At 36.9% G+C, this 17,917-nt stretch overlaps 1 protein-coding gene across 1 annotated transcript in view; it reads right to left on the minus strand.

The window, feature by feature from the left end:
- The window catches only part of LOC308244248 (uncharacterized protein), a gene marked incomplete at both ends in the record, with an annotated part of 42,246 nt that extends 29,564 nt beyond the window's left edge, over positions 1–12,682 (minus strand). Inside the window, one exon of the mRNA XM_080660218.1 lies at positions 11,753–12,682. Coding sequence (XP_080516344.1) covers positions 11,753–12,682 — 930 coding nt within the window. The remainder of the gene's footprint in view (positions 1–11,752) is intronic.
- Positions 12,683–17,917: the final 5,235 nt, after the last annotated feature.

A 17,917-nucleotide genomic window follows, 5' to 3' on the forward strand; every position in this document is an offset into this window, starting at 1 on the left:
CCCAACCTGCACCCTCTCGCAATCCAGGACCCCTCGAGGGATATTTGAATGCCAGTTTAGGCCGGATCATGGGATCGGGCCTAAACCGGCATTTGGACATCCCTCTCACAATCCAGGACCACTGGCTCCTAACTGCTCACCTACCTGCCTGCCTGCCTGATTGCCCCTAACCACTCTGCCTGCCTGACTGATTGCCCCTAACCCCTCTTCCTTCCTGCCTGATTGCCCCTAACCACTCTACCTACCTGCCTGATCACCCCTAACCCCTCTGCCTGCCTGCCTGTTGCCCCTAACCACTCTGCCTGCCTGCCTGATAACCCCTAACCACTCACCTGTCTGCCTGCCTGATCGCCCCTAAATGCCTCGGCCTCAGCCCCCACCACAGCGGCTTTGTCCAGAAAGATGTCCAAAATGATGTCCAAAAGGTCACTCAGCTGGCCAGTCTAATTAGCATATTATGCTTTTATTATTATAGATAGGTGTGTGTGTGTGTGTGTTATAATTATTTTATCTATTGCTTAAGTTAAAAGTCACCTTAGGTAAGTAGGTTGCCATAACAGAAACCTAACTATAGACATTCAATTGAGAAAACAAATACCAATCATAACAGTGCAAACAAATGTAAATACACAGATGATTTTTAAATGTGAATAAGGAAAGAAGGAACCATATCTTTTAAACTAAAAAATATTGAAACCATTCTTTGGCTAAATTTTTTGTTTTTGTTTTTACAAAATTAGAATAATTAAGAAATGATTTTGAAATGGATTCCTTTACTATAATGTTTTCAGTTCTAGATACCTTACCTTCTTCTTACCGCATCTCTTTCCTGTCCGTCCCCTCCCTCTCCAACCCACAACAGTAAGTAGCTTTGTCCCCACTGAGAGCACTAGGATAACAGTTTATATGCACTCAAAATTTTTATTGATGTTATGATATATATTAGTATCATGGGATTGGACAAAGTGACATCCAATACACAACTCACAACAGTAAGAATATTTAGAATCATATCAATTCAACATTACATTTTTACAATATTAATCAGTTCAGTTATTCCAATCACCAATTTAAATCTCATAATAAGGACTTAAAACTATCCTAAAGAAAGACAAATGGAGAAAGCTCTGGGTGCTTGTCTATGAATGCTTAATTTAGCAATTTTAACTTATATTTGTGAAGTTTCAAATCAATGCTTAATTATCATTTGCAACTATCTGAGTGAGAGAATCTTAGCATCCTGACAACAGAAAATCAATCTCTCTCTCTCTCTCTCTCTCTCTCTCTCTCTCTCTCTCTCTCTCTCCCTATATATATATATATATATATATATATATATATATATATATACACACATATATATATGTGTGTGTGTGTGTGTGTGTGTGTGTGTGTGTGTATATATATATATATATATATATATATATATATATTATGCAAATTAGGCTGGGACATCGTAACGGGTCACGACGGGACAGGAGGAGGTAGTGCCAGCAGGTGAAGCCTGGAGCGAAGACAGAAAAAGAGACAAGGGGGCCTGCCCGAGCCAGCATGGTGGCTCTGGCAGCCCAGAGCAGACAGGGGCAGGAGGGCCAGGGGGGGCCTGGGGCTGGCCGAGCTGCCATGCCAGCTCAGGCAGCCCCAGAGCAGACACTGGCAGGGGGGAAAGGGGGACCTGGGGTGGAAGTTATGCACGAGTTCCGGTCGCCACGGCGCCAGTCAGGCCTGACTCCCGCAGCGGCCCACAGGGTGCCTCCTCGCACGGTGGGAGACGGGGCCTCCTTGCACGATTTCAATCGTGCACTGGGCCTCTATTATTATTATAAATGCCCTCACTGAAGTTCTACATTACAAGACTAAGCATTAGGTAAATATTATTAGTACATAAAATTTAAAGACAAAATGCAGCACATGATGTTTCAGAACAATCAATATATGTGTGTTGTCTACAAACATGGAACCAGGGACGATAAGATGATGCAGTACAAAAAATTTAAAGTGTTTGAGATACCTAATGCAGTCTTCAGCCTCTCAAGATCATATCACTATGAAGACTTCTCCATGTGGATTTTGTGTACAATTTTAAAGTCCCCTCAGAATGACAATTTATTATGTATATGATGCAGAATATAGTCCTCAAACTTTCTTTTTTAAATTTATTTATTGTCTAAAGTTTTACGTACTAGTATGTCTCCTTTTGCCCCAGTTCACGCCCCCCACAAGCCATTCCCACTCTGGGTAAGCCCCCACCACCACAGTGTCTGGTCACATTGGTCTATATGTCTGTTCTTGTGCCATGGGTTATGCTAATATTCATGCATACAAGTCCTTTGGTTGCTCTCTAACCCCCCCTCCCCCGCCATTTGTCTCTGGATCTATTATTGTTCATCAAATTATGTTGATCATTAAATCCCACAAATGAGTGATATCATGTGATATTTACTTTTATCCAACTGGCTTATTTTGCTTAGCATAATGCTCTCCAGTTCTATCGATACTTTTGCAAATGGTAAAAGTTCCTTCTTTTTTGTAGTGGCATAGTATTCCATTGTGTAGATGTACCACCACTGTTTTTTAATCCACTCACCTGCTGATGGGCACTTAGGCTGTTTCCAAATCTTAGCTATTGTAAATTGTGCTGCTATGAACATAGAGGTGCATATATCCTTTGTGATTGGTGTTTCTGGTTTCTTAGGATATAGTCCTAGAAGTGGGATTACTGGGTCAAATGGGAGTTCCATTTTGAACTTTTTGAGGAAACTCCATACTGTCTTCCACAGTGGCTGCACCATTTGCATTCCCACCAGCAGTGCACGAGGGTTCCTTTTTCTCCACATCCTCGCCAGCACTTGTCATTTGTTGATGTGTTGATGATAGCCATTCTGATAGGTGTGAGATGGTATCTCATTGTTTTGATTTGCATCTCTCGGATGATTAGTAACTTTGAGCATGTTTTCATATATCTCTCAGATTTCTGTATGTCCTCTTTTGAAAACTGTCTATTTAGGTCCTTTGTCCATTTTTTGATTGGATTTTTTATCTTCCTTTTGTTAAGTTGTATGAGTTCTCTGTAAATTTTGGAGATTAAAACCTTATCTAAAATATTATTGGCAAATATGTTCTCCCATGTAGTGGGCTTTCTTGTTGTTTTGTTGATGGTTTCTTTTTCTGTGCAGAAGCTTTTTATTTTGATGTAGTCCCATTTGTTTATTTTCTCCTTAGTTTCCATTGCCCTAGGAGCTGTGTTGGTAAAAATATTGCTATGACATATGTCTGCTATTTTGCTGCCTATGGAGTCTTGTAGAATTTTCATGGTTTCCCATCTTACATTTAAGTCCTTTAGCCATTTTGAGTTTGTTTTTGTGTGTGGTATAATTTGGTGATCTGGTTTCATTTTTTTGCATGTATATGATCAAATTTCCTAGCACCATTTATTGAAAAGACTGTCTTGACTCCATTGTATGCTCTTGCCTCCTTTGTCAAATATTAATTGAGCATAATGGCTTGGGTCAATTTCTGGGTTCTCTGTTCTGTTCCATTGGTCTATATGTCTGTTCTTGTGCCAGTACCAGGCAGTTTTGAGAACCGTGGCTGAAATTTTGGAGAGTTTGTTCTTAGACTGTGAAATATTCCATTGGTATCTTAATGGGGATTGCATTGAATCTATAGGTTGCTTTGGTAAGTATGGACATTTTAATGATGTTGATTCTACCAATCGATGAACACAGTATCTTCTTCCATTTGTTTATGTCTTCCTCCATCTCTTTTTTCAATGTCCTGTAGTATTCTGAGTACAGGTCTTTTACGTCCTTGGTTAAGTTTATTCCTAGGTATCTTAATTTTTTTGTTGCAATGGTAAATGGGGTTTTTAAAAATTTTCTCTTTCTCTTTATTGGTGTATAAAAAAACCATAGATTTCTGGGTGTTGATTTTGTATACTGCTACATTACTGAATTCTTTTATTAAGTCTTGTAGTTTTTGATGGACTTTTTGGGGTTTTCTATGTATAGTATCATGTCATCTGCAAATAAGAACAGCTTTACTTCTTTTCTAATTTGGATGCCTTTTATTTCTTCTTCTTATCTGATTGTTATGGCAAGAACTCCAGTACTATATCAAACAGGAGTGGTAAAAGAGGGCATTCCTGTCTTGTTCCTGTTCTCAGAGGAAATGAGTTTAGTTTTTGCCCATTGAGTATGATGTTGGCTGTAGGTTTGTCATAATAAGGCTTTTATTACATTGAGGAATGATCTTTCTATTCACACTTTGCTGAGAGTTTTTATCAAGAAAGGATGTTGGATTTTGTCAAATGCATTTTCTGCATCAATTGATATGATTATGTGATTTTTGTCTCTTAATTTGTATATGTGATGTATCACATTTATTGATTTGCGCATATTGTACCATCCTTGCATCCCCAGAATAAATCCCACTTGGTCATGGTATGAACTTTCTAATGTAATGCTGAATCCGATTTGCTAGAATTTTGTTGAGGATTTTAGCATCTATGTTCATCAAGGATATTGGCCTGTAGTTCTCTTTTTTTGTGGTGTCTTTATCTGGTTTTGGAATTAGGGTAATGCTGGTTTCATAGAAAGAGCTTGGAAGTGTGCCTTCCTCTTGAATTTTTTGGCATAATCTGAGGAGGACAGGTTTTAGTTCTTCTTTGAATTCTTGATAGAACTCCCCCATAAAGCCATCCGGGCCAGGGTTTTTGTTTGCTGGAAGATTTTTGATCACTGCTTCAATTTCTTCAGTAGTTATCAGCCTATTCAGGTTTTTTTATTCTTCCTGATTGAGTTTTGGAAGCTTGTATTTTTCTAATATGTTCATTTTGTTGTTATAGAGTTGTTCACAGTACTTTTTCATAATCCTTTGTATTTCTGTGGAATCGGTTGTTACTTCACCTCTTTCATTTCTGATTTTGTTTATCTAGGTCCTCTCTCTTTGCTTCTTGGTGAGCCTGGCTAGAGGTTCATCAATCTTTTTTATCCTTTCAAAGAACTGGCTCTTGGTTTTGTTGATCTTTGGTATTTTTTTTGTCTCTATGTCATTTATTTCTGCTCTGATTTTTATTATTTCCTTCCTTTTGCTTACACTAGGCTTTTCATATTGCTCTCTTTCTAACTCTTTGAGTTGTAGGGTTAGATAATTTATTACCATTTTTTGTTTGTTTTTTGAGGTAGGCCTGTAGAGCTATGAACTTCCCTCTCAAGACTGCTTTCACTGTGTCCCATAGATTATGGATTGTTGTGTTTTCATTGTTGTTTGTTGCCATGATGTTTTTTATTTCTTCTTTGATCTCTTTGTTAACTCAATCATTGTTTAATAGCATACTATTTAGCCTCCAGGTGTCTGATTTTTTTCATTGTTTTTATTGTAGTTGATTTCTAGTTTTATGCCATTGTGATCTGAGAAGATGCTTGTTATGATTTCTATCTTCTTGAATTTGAAGAGACTTTGCATGTGTCCTAATATGTGGTCTGTCTTTGAAAATGACCCATGTGCACTTGAGAAGAATGTATATTCTGTGGCTTTGGGGTGAAATGTTCTGAAGATGTTAATTAATTCCATCTGATCTAGTGAGTCGTTTAGGATTGATGTTTCTTTGCTGATTTTTTGTTCAGAGGACTTATCCAGTGGTGATAGTGGGGTATTAAAGTCCCCTACTATGACTGTATTGCTGTCCTCCAGAAGTTTTTTTTATGTATTTTGGTGCTCCTGTATTGGGTGCATATATGTTTTTTTACCAGAATTATATCTTCTCGTTGAATTGCTCCCTTTAGTATTATGAAGTGGCCTTCCTTATCTCTTGTTATCGCCTTCACTTTGAGATCTAATTTGTCAGATATAAGTATTGCTACCCCAGCTTCTTTTTCATTTCCATTCACCTGAAAAACCTTTTTCCATCCCTTCACCATCAGTCTGTGCGAGTCCTTTGTTCTGAGGTGGGTCTCCTATAGACAGCAGATATATGGGTCATGTTTTCTTATCCATTCAGCTACCCTATGTCTTTTGATTTGGGGCATTTAATCCATTTACATTTAAAGTTATTATTGATAGGTACTTGTTTGTTGCCATTTTTATTCTTTATACCTGTGTTCCTTTTTCCCTTCCTATTTCTTTTTACAGCAGTACCCTTAGCATTTCTTTCATTGCTGGTTTTGTGGCAATAAACTCCCTTAGTCCTCTTTTGTGTGTGAAGCTCCTGATTTCACCCTCAACTTTGATTGACAGCCTTGCTCGGTACAGAATTCTTGGATTCAGACCCTTCCTTTGCATGACTTTGTATATTTCATTCCATTCCCTTTGGCCTGATGTGTTTCTGTTGAGAAATCAGTCAATAGTCTGATGGGAGATCCCTTGCAGGTAACTTTCTGTCTGTCTCTGGCAGACTTTAATATTCTTACTTTGTCATTGGTGTTTGCCAATTTAATTATAATGTGTCTTGGTGTCAGTCTTTTTGGGTTCATCCTGTTTGGAACTCTGTGCACTTCTTGGACTTGTGTGACTTTTTTCTTCTTCCAAATATCAGATAAGTTTTCTGTCATTATTTCCTCAAACAGATTTTCTATTCTTGCTCAGTTTCCTCTCCTTCTGGGATCCCTATCATGCATATGTTGTGCCAAAGTTCCCTTAGGCTCTCCTCCTGTTTTTATAAGTTTTTTTTTTTCAGGTGCTGCTCTGCTTGGGTATTTTTTTCTACCTTGTCTTCTAGCTCACTGATGCAGTCCTCTGCTTCTTCTAGTCTATTGTTGATGCTTTCTATTGTGTTCTTTATTGCAGTGATGCCATTTTTCATTTCTTCTTGGTTGTTCTTCATTTCCTCTTGGTTCTTACAAATATTGTTGAATTTGTCTTCCATCCTTTTCAGCATTTTTATGACCATAGCTCTGAATTCTTTCTCTCACAAATTGCTTGCCTCCATTTCATTTACTTCCTTTTCTAGTGATCTCTTCTTTTCTTTTGTATGGGGGTTATTTCTTTATGTCCCCATGTTTTCTCCTCTCAGGTTGTCTGGTTATTTAACTCTCTCTCTCTCTCTCTCTCTCTCTCTCTCTCTCTCTCTCTCTCTCCCCTGTGTTGACTTAAAGGCACAAAATACCACATGACAAGACATAACACACAGGGCACCAAACACAAATGTATTCATGATACTAATAACCCCAAACAAAGGTTACCACCAGAGAAAAGGGAGTTAAGGAAGAGTAAAGAGTGCAGAAATGGTATTGAGAAAAGGAAAAAATGTAAGAGAGAAAAGGAAGAGAACAAAAAAGAAGGGGGAAAAATATAATCATATGGGGAGAAAACTCAAAACAACCAACAGCTAATCCAAAAAAATGCAAATAACAAACACCCAGCTGAATCTGAGGAGGCAGAGGTTATTTCCAGAAGGTAAGGTCAAGGAATTGAATGAATGGGGAAATGGCCACAATTCAGTATAGAGGAGGTAGAAAGAGGATGAGTGTATAAGAAAAAAAGGAAAAAAACAAATGCAAAAAAAAGAGAAAAGAAATATATATATATGTTAAAATATATATAAAAGAAAATTTATATATATGTATATATACAAAAAAATTTCCCCTTTCTTTAATCTTTCTATCTATGTATTCATCTATTATTGGAGAAGGATAATAGAGAGTAGATAGGCCTGAGTTGGTGATTGGAATTAATTAAGCTTTTAGTAGAAGAAGAGAACAAGCAAGGAGAGGAAAAACAGAAGCAAAAAAAAAAAGAAGAAAATGAAAAAAAAAAAACACAACTAACAAACAATCAAACAAACAACAATAACAAGACAGAAAGAAAGAAAAAGGAAAAAAAGAAGAAGGAAAAAAGGCAAAAATAATTGGCTAGTGAAGAAAGAGAAGAGAGAAGTGTGCATGGACTTAGAGCAGCAGAGAGAAAATTAGATATATGAGTAAGATCAATTTTTAACAGGGAGTAAGAAGAAAGACTAGAGAAAAACTAAAGCAGGAACAGAGTAAGAGAAACAGGATGGAAAAGGGGAAAAGTGAGGAAGAGAGTGTTGGCATAAAGGAAAAATTGAGATAGAGTAAAATAATGCTAAAAGAAAAAGAAAAATATACTGTAGAACACTGATCCCAAAATAAAATAAAGAGAAATAAAATAAAACTTTAAAAAAGGTAAAATAATAGTAGTAATAATAATAATTAAAAATAAAAATATAATAATAAAAAAGTAAAATCAATTGAGAAAAACATTTTAGTTTCTTAAGTAAAAGATAAAAAATAAAAAAGTGACGTAGTGAAGGTCATTCACTTCCTCTACTGTTCTGCCTGGCACATCTGTTTCCTGTCAGGTAGTCAGCACAGTATTGTAGTTCCCTGCAATCCACCACTCCTCTGTGTCATAAGCCACAACCTTGTTTTCAAGTAGGCAGGATCTCTCTGCTCACTTTGTTTCTCTGCCTGCCTTACACAAGAGTCAATTTCTGACACAACCCCTGGGTGGCAGTGTTTAGACTCTTCTTTCCATGCCGCACTTAATACTGGATTGGAGGGACATACTGACCCAGAGCTGGTTTCCTCCTTGTCTCTCCTTATTCTGATCCCCAGTTTCCACAAAAACAACTTTCCCCTGCAGTCTCAGTGAGTGTTTTTAATTGGAAGATCCTATGTGCTGGACTTAGCAAGCAAAAGCAAGAAGGTTAAAAAAAGAAGAAAAAAAAGACAAAGGAGCCACACCGACTCACGTCTTTTTCCCTTGGCACTGCGCGGCCAGTATAGAACTTCAGGCTGCCTTTCTGGTCACAGTTTCCCATGGCTGTGGGGTAATATCTAGAGTCCCTTTCTGCCAGCAGCCCTGTGGACCCCCTTCCACATTCAAGGGCTACACTGACCCCAAGGGCCGCGGATTTGGTAGGGTGCAGTCTCCCTCTGAGGCTCTAGTCCCCGCTGCATGTGTTTCTCCCTCCAGCCAGGATCCAAGATCTCACCTCTCTCCAGGAGATCTCTGACCTTTCCACCCAAGAATTGCCTCACCAGTTGTGTTTAATTCACCAATTTCAGGTGGGTGTTATTCGATTCAGATGTTCTTTCTATCTGCTCTGTGAGAAGGTGCAGGGCCTGACCATGTATTCGGCACCACTTTGTCTCCCCCTGGACAGACTTTTTAGGCTCCCACAGTTGGGGAGGCTGGAGTCTTGGTGTTCGTGGGTTCACAGCTGATGCTGCTGGTCCCTGGGTATTGTGGTTGTAGGGTCCCAAGAGGTATCTGATCCCCAGTTGAAGGTAAGGCTGGGCTTCTGATCACAGCCGCTTTCCCCTTTAAGATGGTGGGGTCTCTGCAGCAGAGCTGGCTACTCTGGAAGAGATTTCAGCAGTAGTAGAGGCTGCCTGGCCAGGGGAGCCTGGTCCGCCAGTCCCCAACAGTCCTGTGGGATATAGCTGTCCCTCACTCACAAATACAGACACTCCCTGCACATCCACACACTCTCATTTCACTCTCTCACTCACACAATCTTGCAGCCTGCCATCCCATTGGCTGCCATCTTGGCTTTCAGTCCTCAAACTTTCTTAGAGGTGGCAGTGTTTCATAAACAATCTATACATCAGTGAAAAAGAAAACAGTTTGTCAATGAAAGCCAACAAAAGGTTGTTAAGACATTGGGTTGTTCTGATGGAATCTTAGTGGCACAAATAACAAGAAATATATAAAGCAGGCACTACTTTTCATAATTCCTGTGAACCCAGAAAAAAATTACCAAGGAAAATGTTTATGGCAATTAAAGTAAAATAAGAGCGAGCTTAATTTAACACCTTTCAAAGCGTTCTGCCTTAGTTTTCAACTTTCCTGGATTCCTTCCAACATTTGGAGTGTTTTAAGCAATGCCACTTAGAGGTTATACACTGGAATACTGTAATCTGTTATGGCTATAAAACAGAAAATATAATCCATTAAACTAAAGCAAATGAATCTAGACTGTATTTGCATTCAATAGCTTATTGCCTTTTTTCCAATAGTCCTTACTAACCCACACTTGTTAGACATATCAAAGAGTGGCATTCTAAATAAATAAATAAAACCTAAACCTAAAAAGGGTATTTTCTAGACTTATAATAATCAATGTCAAAGGTCCATTTACAAGCTGATTTGGATTCCTATTTTGCTCCCAAATGACTTTTTTTTTTTAATGTCAAGAAAAATGGTAGTATCTGAGCACCAAGAAAAATGGTAGATTCACACATGGCTAGGGAGAAAGGGAGAAATAGTAAGTCACTTAGCTTCTCTCTCATAAGAATAGTTATTTCTCAGATCTTTTACCCTAATAAACATTAACTCACCAGGATGCACATCATTGTGCACTCATCAAAGGAGGCTTTGGTATCTAAACAAAACAGAAAAAGAAGACCTAATCCAGGATCCATAATTTAGGTTTTCACAATGCCAAGTATATAAACAAAACTGGTAGTTTTATTTTATTTATTAGGTTTAGTTTTTGTCTAATGTCTAATATAGTCTAGACATAGACATTGTAATTGTTTAGCTGAAGCATTACTTCTGTCAATTGTAAAAAATGGTAACTCTGATATGACTTTGTCTAGAACTTGGCTTCCTTTGATACATGTCAAATCTGTGGGATGTTTCCTTAACCACCCTTCCCCCTCAACTGATGTCTGATATTTAGAACTAATCACATTTTTAAAATACCCCATTTCAAACTAATTCTGATATATGCACACATAGACACACATATGCCTGCACACAAAAACATACATTTACATATAATCCAACCAACCACAAAGGTTATTGTACTGCCTTGTGATATTGTTAACTGAGGTTTTCAAGCTGACTTCATTTCAATATAGTCCTTTCAAATTGCAGTCACTATCAAAATTTTGTATTCCTCAAAAAATAGAGGACTTGAGCTGTAAAACATCATAAACATCATAAGATGTTTTCATTGTATGAGAGCAAAGAAGAGACGACCATTGCATTAAAAGAAAACCAAACAAAATTTCATAAATTAAGTCAAATCAATGCTATTTCCCCATTTCTTCTTCTTTCGTTCCTTCAATTGCTAGGTGATTCAGTTGATTAGAGCATCATCCTGTACACCAAAACCGGTTTGATCCCTGGTCACAGCACATACCTAGGTTGTGGGTTCAATCCCCGTCAGAGCATCTACAAGAGACAATCAATCGATGTTTCTCTCACATCAATGTTTCTCTCTCTCTCAAATTGGTAAACATATCCTCAGGTGAGGATTTAAAAAAAGATCACTGGTCATTTTACCTTTCCATTTCCTCTTCATGATATACACATGCTTTCACATCTTTGGCGCGACATCAAAAACAAAACATAACATTAGCATTTATATTGAGAGTCATTTGCATATTAACCAGTTGGGTCACACAGTTTCCAAGTTGATAATTATACATAATATTTTCTCAATCTAAATTTTACTTAGTCATACAGAAAAGAGAAACACCAAAACTCCATGCTTCCCCATTACAAATTATATTATTAATTAGAAATATATAACTCTTTGTAAAATGCAGCAGATTTTTATGGGTATCCGGAACTTACAGATCTAACATTGCCTTGAGGAAAACTCAGTAAGTCATTTGGAGCATTTTTTATAGGATATTATTAATGCCATTTAATAAAACATTTAAGATTTTAAAAAAATAAACCTGAGCTTTAAATGCCTAAATCTAAAAGATCTGAAAGAAAAAGTCAAATGACGCAAGAAACAATCAAATGAGCCGAAAGAGATTTAGAGTAAAACATTTTTCTTCCACAGGACTTTTTTCACGGCATTTTTAACATCCTTATTTCTTAGAGAGTAGATTAAAGGGTTCAGCATAGGTGTGAACAAAATATAACATACTGAAGCAACTTTACGAAGTTCGGGATTGTTTGGAGGTGTGAGATAGACAAAGGAGACAGTCCCATAGAGCAAACTTACAACCCCCAGGTGAGAGCTGCAAGTTGAAAAGGCTTTCTTCCTCCCTTCGCTGGAGCGGATCTTCAAGACAGTGCTTACGATATACATGTAAGATACTACAATAACAACTATTGTGGGCAAAATAATGATGACAGCTAAACTAAGGGACACCATCTTATTCATAAAGATATTAGAACAGGAGATCTTCTCAATTGGGTTTGAATCACAGTAGAAGTGATCAATGACTCGGGAGGCACAGAAAGACATTGAGAATGTCACACTAATTTGAAGAATGGAACTGACACAGCCACAGAGATAGGAACCAGCCAGCAACTGTATACAGAGGCTTCTTGACATGCGGACAGTATAGAGAAGTGGATTGCAGATGGCAATGAAACGGTCATAGGCCATGGCTGCCAGGACAAAGGCCTCTGCTACCATGAAAAGTGCATAAAGAAACAACTGAGCTACACAACCTGCAAAAGATATGGTCTTTTTCTGAGATAGGATGTTGATCATGGCTTTGGGTACAATAACAGTGCAGTAGGAGAGATCGATAACAGAGAGATTGCCTAGGAAGAAATACATTGGTGTGTTCAGCCGGGGATCAGTCACAATGATGCCAATCATGCTAAGGTTTCCCAGAAGGACCATCCCATAAACAATCAGGAATAGCAGGAAGAGAAGACTGTGGAACTCTGGTTGGACCCTGATGCCTACAAGAATGAAGTCAGTCACTTCTGAGTAGTTGTCTCCTCTCTTGTCACCCATGGCAAATTTCTGCTCAAAGGTATAAAGAAAGTCAACAAATAAAGTTTCCACTCTTGCTCTATGATCACAAAACTTCATGTTAAAAAATACTTTATGGTTTACATAATGCTTTTATATCCATTATCTCCATTAAGTTTCTACACATGAACAAGGTAAATGAGACATGCTTTGACTTGCATAAGGCAGTACAACTAGTTAAAAAGGAATTTGGACTCAAGGTGAAACATTTTGTATTTAAGTCTAGTGTTGATTTCAACACAACATAGTCTGATACTGCTTTATATCTCTCTATCTTGTCATATGAGATGGTTTGTGAGATGGCATGTATGATTTCAAAATATTATAGTTTGATAAACTTATACTAAGAAAAAGGCACTGCCTTAAATTTAATTTATCATTTATTATTTATTTTTCTGTCATAATAAAATAAATGGAGGAAAGGGAAGCTAAAAATACATTTTAAGATAATATGAAGTTTCTACTAAAAAGAGCTCTTACAATTGCAAGTAATTTACTAGAGAGAAATTGTCTTGTTTAGCTACTTTGAAAATAAAATCAGTCTTCAATTTCTGGAACTAGTCTATTTTTATTTAAGTGCAAAAGTAAAATATGAGTGATATCTTTATATATAAAACATGTATCTATATAAAACCCTAATATTCAAATCAACCAAACAATGGAACAACTGCTCGCTATGATGCACACTGACCACCAGAGGGCAGACACTCAACACAGGAGCTGCCCCCAGCCTGCAGGCCCCAACCAGCAGTGGCAGCAGGGGGTGGGTCCAGCGAGCAGGAGGCACCAGGCCAAGGTGGGTGCGAGCAGAAGCCCCAATTACCCTGCCAGTTGCCCCACAGATGGGCCCTGATCACCAGCCAGGCCTAGGGACCCTACCTATGCATGAATTTTGTGCACCGGGCCTTTAGTGTAAATATATATATATATGTTTTTTATCTTAGAGAGAGAAAGGGAAGTAGAGAGAGAGAGAGAAAACATCAATCGATTGCCTCCCACCCACACCCCAACCTGATCGAACCTGAAACCTGGATATGTGCCCTGAATAAGAATTGAATCAGCCAACTTTTGGTGTATAGGATAACATTCTAACCAACTGAACTACACCACCCATGGCTATATTTATATTATTTTATCTTGTGAGGTTTTTGATCCTGTCAAAAAAAAATTCATGTTATTTTAAGCTTTTCTAAACATGAGAAAAAAATTAGAAGCTTCAAAGTAAGGAACTGATAAAAAAATGTTGATGTAAGAGAATGTATTAGATTTACTAAACTCTTAACCTGATAGAGCTAAGTAGAATTAAGAGTATTGATTTCCTAGAAGCATTCAAATTAACCTATTTGGATCTGGGTGACCTGTTGAGCAACCAAAACACCTTTAGTTAATCTGCAAGATTTTCAAATTTTTCTGTGAAACAACAAACTTATTGTCAATTAAGTTGTTTAGCAATTAAGGATAATCTTACACATCTTTTCTTCTTTTGTTACATTTAAACTAAGTGGCATTTATCCTTCCAAAGAGTGGTTTGGACAATAAAAACCAGCAAGTGATCCTTACCAAAATTAAAATGAATAATATAGTAATAATCAAAATTAGAAAGTATGCAGAGTTTCTCTTAGACTTTTCAACCTCCCTCAATTTTAAGAGGTTTACTTTAATTATTTTTTCTATGGTCTACAAAAATCTTTCAGATTCCAAAGTCTTCATGACCTTATTTGCATCTTTCATTTGTTGCTTCTCCCAATAACTTCCTCCAAAAAGGACATTAAATTAATTCATGTAAATTTGAATCAATGGGGTAAATGATTAAACAAAATAATATTATTCTGTCTTCATCCTCTGCTCTACCATATATTTTAAATCCATTTAAATAATTGCATATTAATTTTATTTTATTAGGGTTGGGGAAATTAATTAAGTATATAGGTTAACATACATGAAGATGATTTTATTGTATTCTGGAACTAACAGAATGAAGCTTTTTAGAGCAGTTTCAAGCATCATGTGTTGGCTGGTATTTGATAAAGAGAACTGTTAAAAAGACTATGAAGCACTCTTAAGACATACAAAATCATTTCACACATAACTCTTCTTTCTGCAAAGAGTCACAGGATTAATAGACCTTATCCTTTATTCTTATTTGAAAAGGAGGAGGATGAAAAGAAGAGAAAGAAGAAGGAAAAGGAGATAGAAAAGGGGAAGAGATTTAAGTTCTTAAACTAAATCAAATATTACTTTTTGATGTTGCTTCAATGAAGGTAGCATTAATATTTCAAGGATAACCTAATCTAGAGTAATAAAATATTATAGAGTAATGTTGTTTATATTGCTTTCATACAAAAATTATAAAATATGAACTATGAAAAGGTTAACCTTCCTTCACAAAAGAATTATAAAGAGTCAATATTAGGTATAAAATAATCAAAATAGAGAAAGGAAGATTTTTATAATTCTGAGATCTTCTAAGCAGTAGAACAAGGAAGATAAAACAAGGTAATAGAATTCACATTATTAGAACTATATTTAAAACATTGTCATGTTACAAGCCTGTAATTTAGCCTTGATCTTTCTTTAAACAATGGACTGTGGATTATTAAGGTTTATTCTCATCTTGATCATCTTTAGTTTAAGATAGCACATTTTGAAATTCAATAAAAACATATTTTAAACATATAGAAAATGTTCTTGGCTGTCTTATGTCTCTATTTTATAATTATTCTTACCTGAATTTATATTTTTTGTAAATGTGAAACTGCAGAGATCCAAATTCTTTTTATCTCACTCTGGGAAAGAAGGTGTATTTGAAAAATAAAAATGATCAATGACAATGTCAAAATTAAACAGCTCAATCTCAGTAAAATAACAACCCTTTTAAGCAGGGCATGACCATGCTCTTCTTATGGGCATTGGTGACAGGTGCATTACCTATTATTAAAATTCGCTCTTTCTTTAATATAATTTTGTTTGAAAACCTCATGTATCTGTCTTCCTGAACACAGAGTGAAGATGATAGACTAGAATCTCTTTATTTATCTTAGAAAGTTATGGGTATTTCTCTTCCAAAATTGAATAAATGCCAATGAATCTATGAAATCAAACTGCATGCAAGTCTCTTGCCTCCATGCTGACATGTTTCACAGGACATAAAATGAATGGGAGCAAAGTGGAAATTTACTAGTAAGACAAACAACAGCTCCCTGGTCCCTGGTGACATACAAAAATAGTAACAGTCAGATTGCATGGTAGTAGCGGTAACTATTTCAGAGGATTGCAGCATAAAGTTTTTCAGTATTTTGGAGGAAGAAGTCCCTCTGAGAAAGGACTGAAAAATAAGCCAATCAGAATTTCATAACAAGGGCCAAACTTTAGGGCCATGACTTCTTCACTTGTGGAATACTCTTGGGACAATCACAAAGTTATTTTGTACAAAACTCCCTATTAGAAAGTTTCTTATGTTAAGCTAAAGTGTGCTTCTTTGTAACTTCGATCTACCTTCAAGTCCTACTTTTTCTTCTCCTTCAACTTACACTCAGACTCAGCATACTACTCTCATTGCCTGAATAGACCTTGAAGTTTTATGACTCCCTACCATTACTCATGCCTTCTTTATTGACCTATCTTTCCTACCCCTTTATTTTCACTTGTGTACTGAAATTACTTATTAACTAGAGGCCCAGTGCTCAAAATTTGTGCACGGGTAGGGTCCCTAGGCCTGGCCGGCAATCGGGGCCTATCCGTGGGGCGACCGGCAGGGCGATCGGGGGGGCCCCCGCTGGCACCTGCCTTGGCTGGCCTGGGGCCTGTGGGCTGGGGAAAGCTCCTGCATTGAGCATCTACCCCCCTAGTGGTCAGTGCATGTCATAGCAACTGGTCATTCCACTGTTTGGTCGATTTGCATATTAGGCTTTTATCATATAGGATACTCTCATAAATACCTCTAAACTCTTCCCTCCATATGTTCATTTATCACCATAACTTAAAATATAAATTTTTGCACACAGAATTTAAAACCCAGTTGCCCATTTAGATGTCCTATTAGCTTATTAAACAAACTCATGACAATCCCTCTTTCAATCCTGACATAATGGCATAGAAATGAATATAAAAGAGAGGATGAAGCATGAAAAATAATTGTTTCCTTCAAAGTAATGGATTTTCATCTATATAAGGCATTATAGTGACAGGATGAGCATTGAGAAAATCATGAAAAAAATTTAAATTGCATAAAGTAAAACAAATAAACCATCTTGATTGAAATCCTAGTGATGAGACAAATAAACTTATACAAAAAATGATCCTATGTTACTCTTATGTGCTTACTCTCCCAACTATTAAGCACATAGGTCTAGCCCCCCTTTCTCTGCTTCCCTCTTGTCCAACACACAAACACACACAATCTGCATTGGCTAATGGTGACAACTTTTAATGAGCTCCTATCCCGGTTATCAAATTTCTATAAGTAATGACACTGCATTTTTATTACCTAAGAAAATATTTTTAATCTGGTATTTCAAATAATGCAAATAATCCTCAGATATATTCCTTTTTTCTTTATTTCACTGCTACAGTGTAATCCAAATTTGGAACCTCCTCACCTAAACATAAATGTGATTTTGAAAAGTCTTATATGGCCCTAACTGGTTTGGCTCAGTGGATAGAGCATAGCCCGAGGACTGAAGGGTCCCAGGTTCAATTTCCGTCAAGGGCATGTACCTTAGTTGCGGACATGATCCTCAGTAGGGGATGTGCAGGAAGCAAAATGAGCTTTCTATTACTCTCCAAATTGTAAATTTATGAAATCAGATGGGATGACTCACTTTGCATCCATTTATCTTGCTCAGTCTGGACTTAGCACCCTGTTCAAATGATCCCAAAATTTCTCTCCTTGAGTCTAGTTCTAAACACTACCAACATCTGTTGGTAGTGTTTAGAACTAGACTCAAGGAGAGAAATTCCCTTAGTATCTCCCAAAAATATATCATTGTCTTGCTATGGTAATCAACTTTGGTATCACTTCTTCATATTATTTTTAATAATCATCCCCATATATTATAGCACCTAGTTATATCTTGGTTATTTTGTGCATATTATTTTATATTCCCAACTGTATTTTCTGCTACATTAAGAAGGAATGTATTGCTCAGCAAGATTCAATATAGCACTTACCACTATTTGGAGTGCATCACAGATGGTCATTTTTTTTAACTTATTAAA

The sequence above is a fragment of the Plecotus auritus genome, assembly GCF_963455305.1.
Source record: "Plecotus auritus genome assembly, chromosome: 3".
Lineage (NCBI taxonomy): Eukaryota > Metazoa > Chordata > Mammalia > Chiroptera > Vespertilionidae > Plecotus > Plecotus auritus.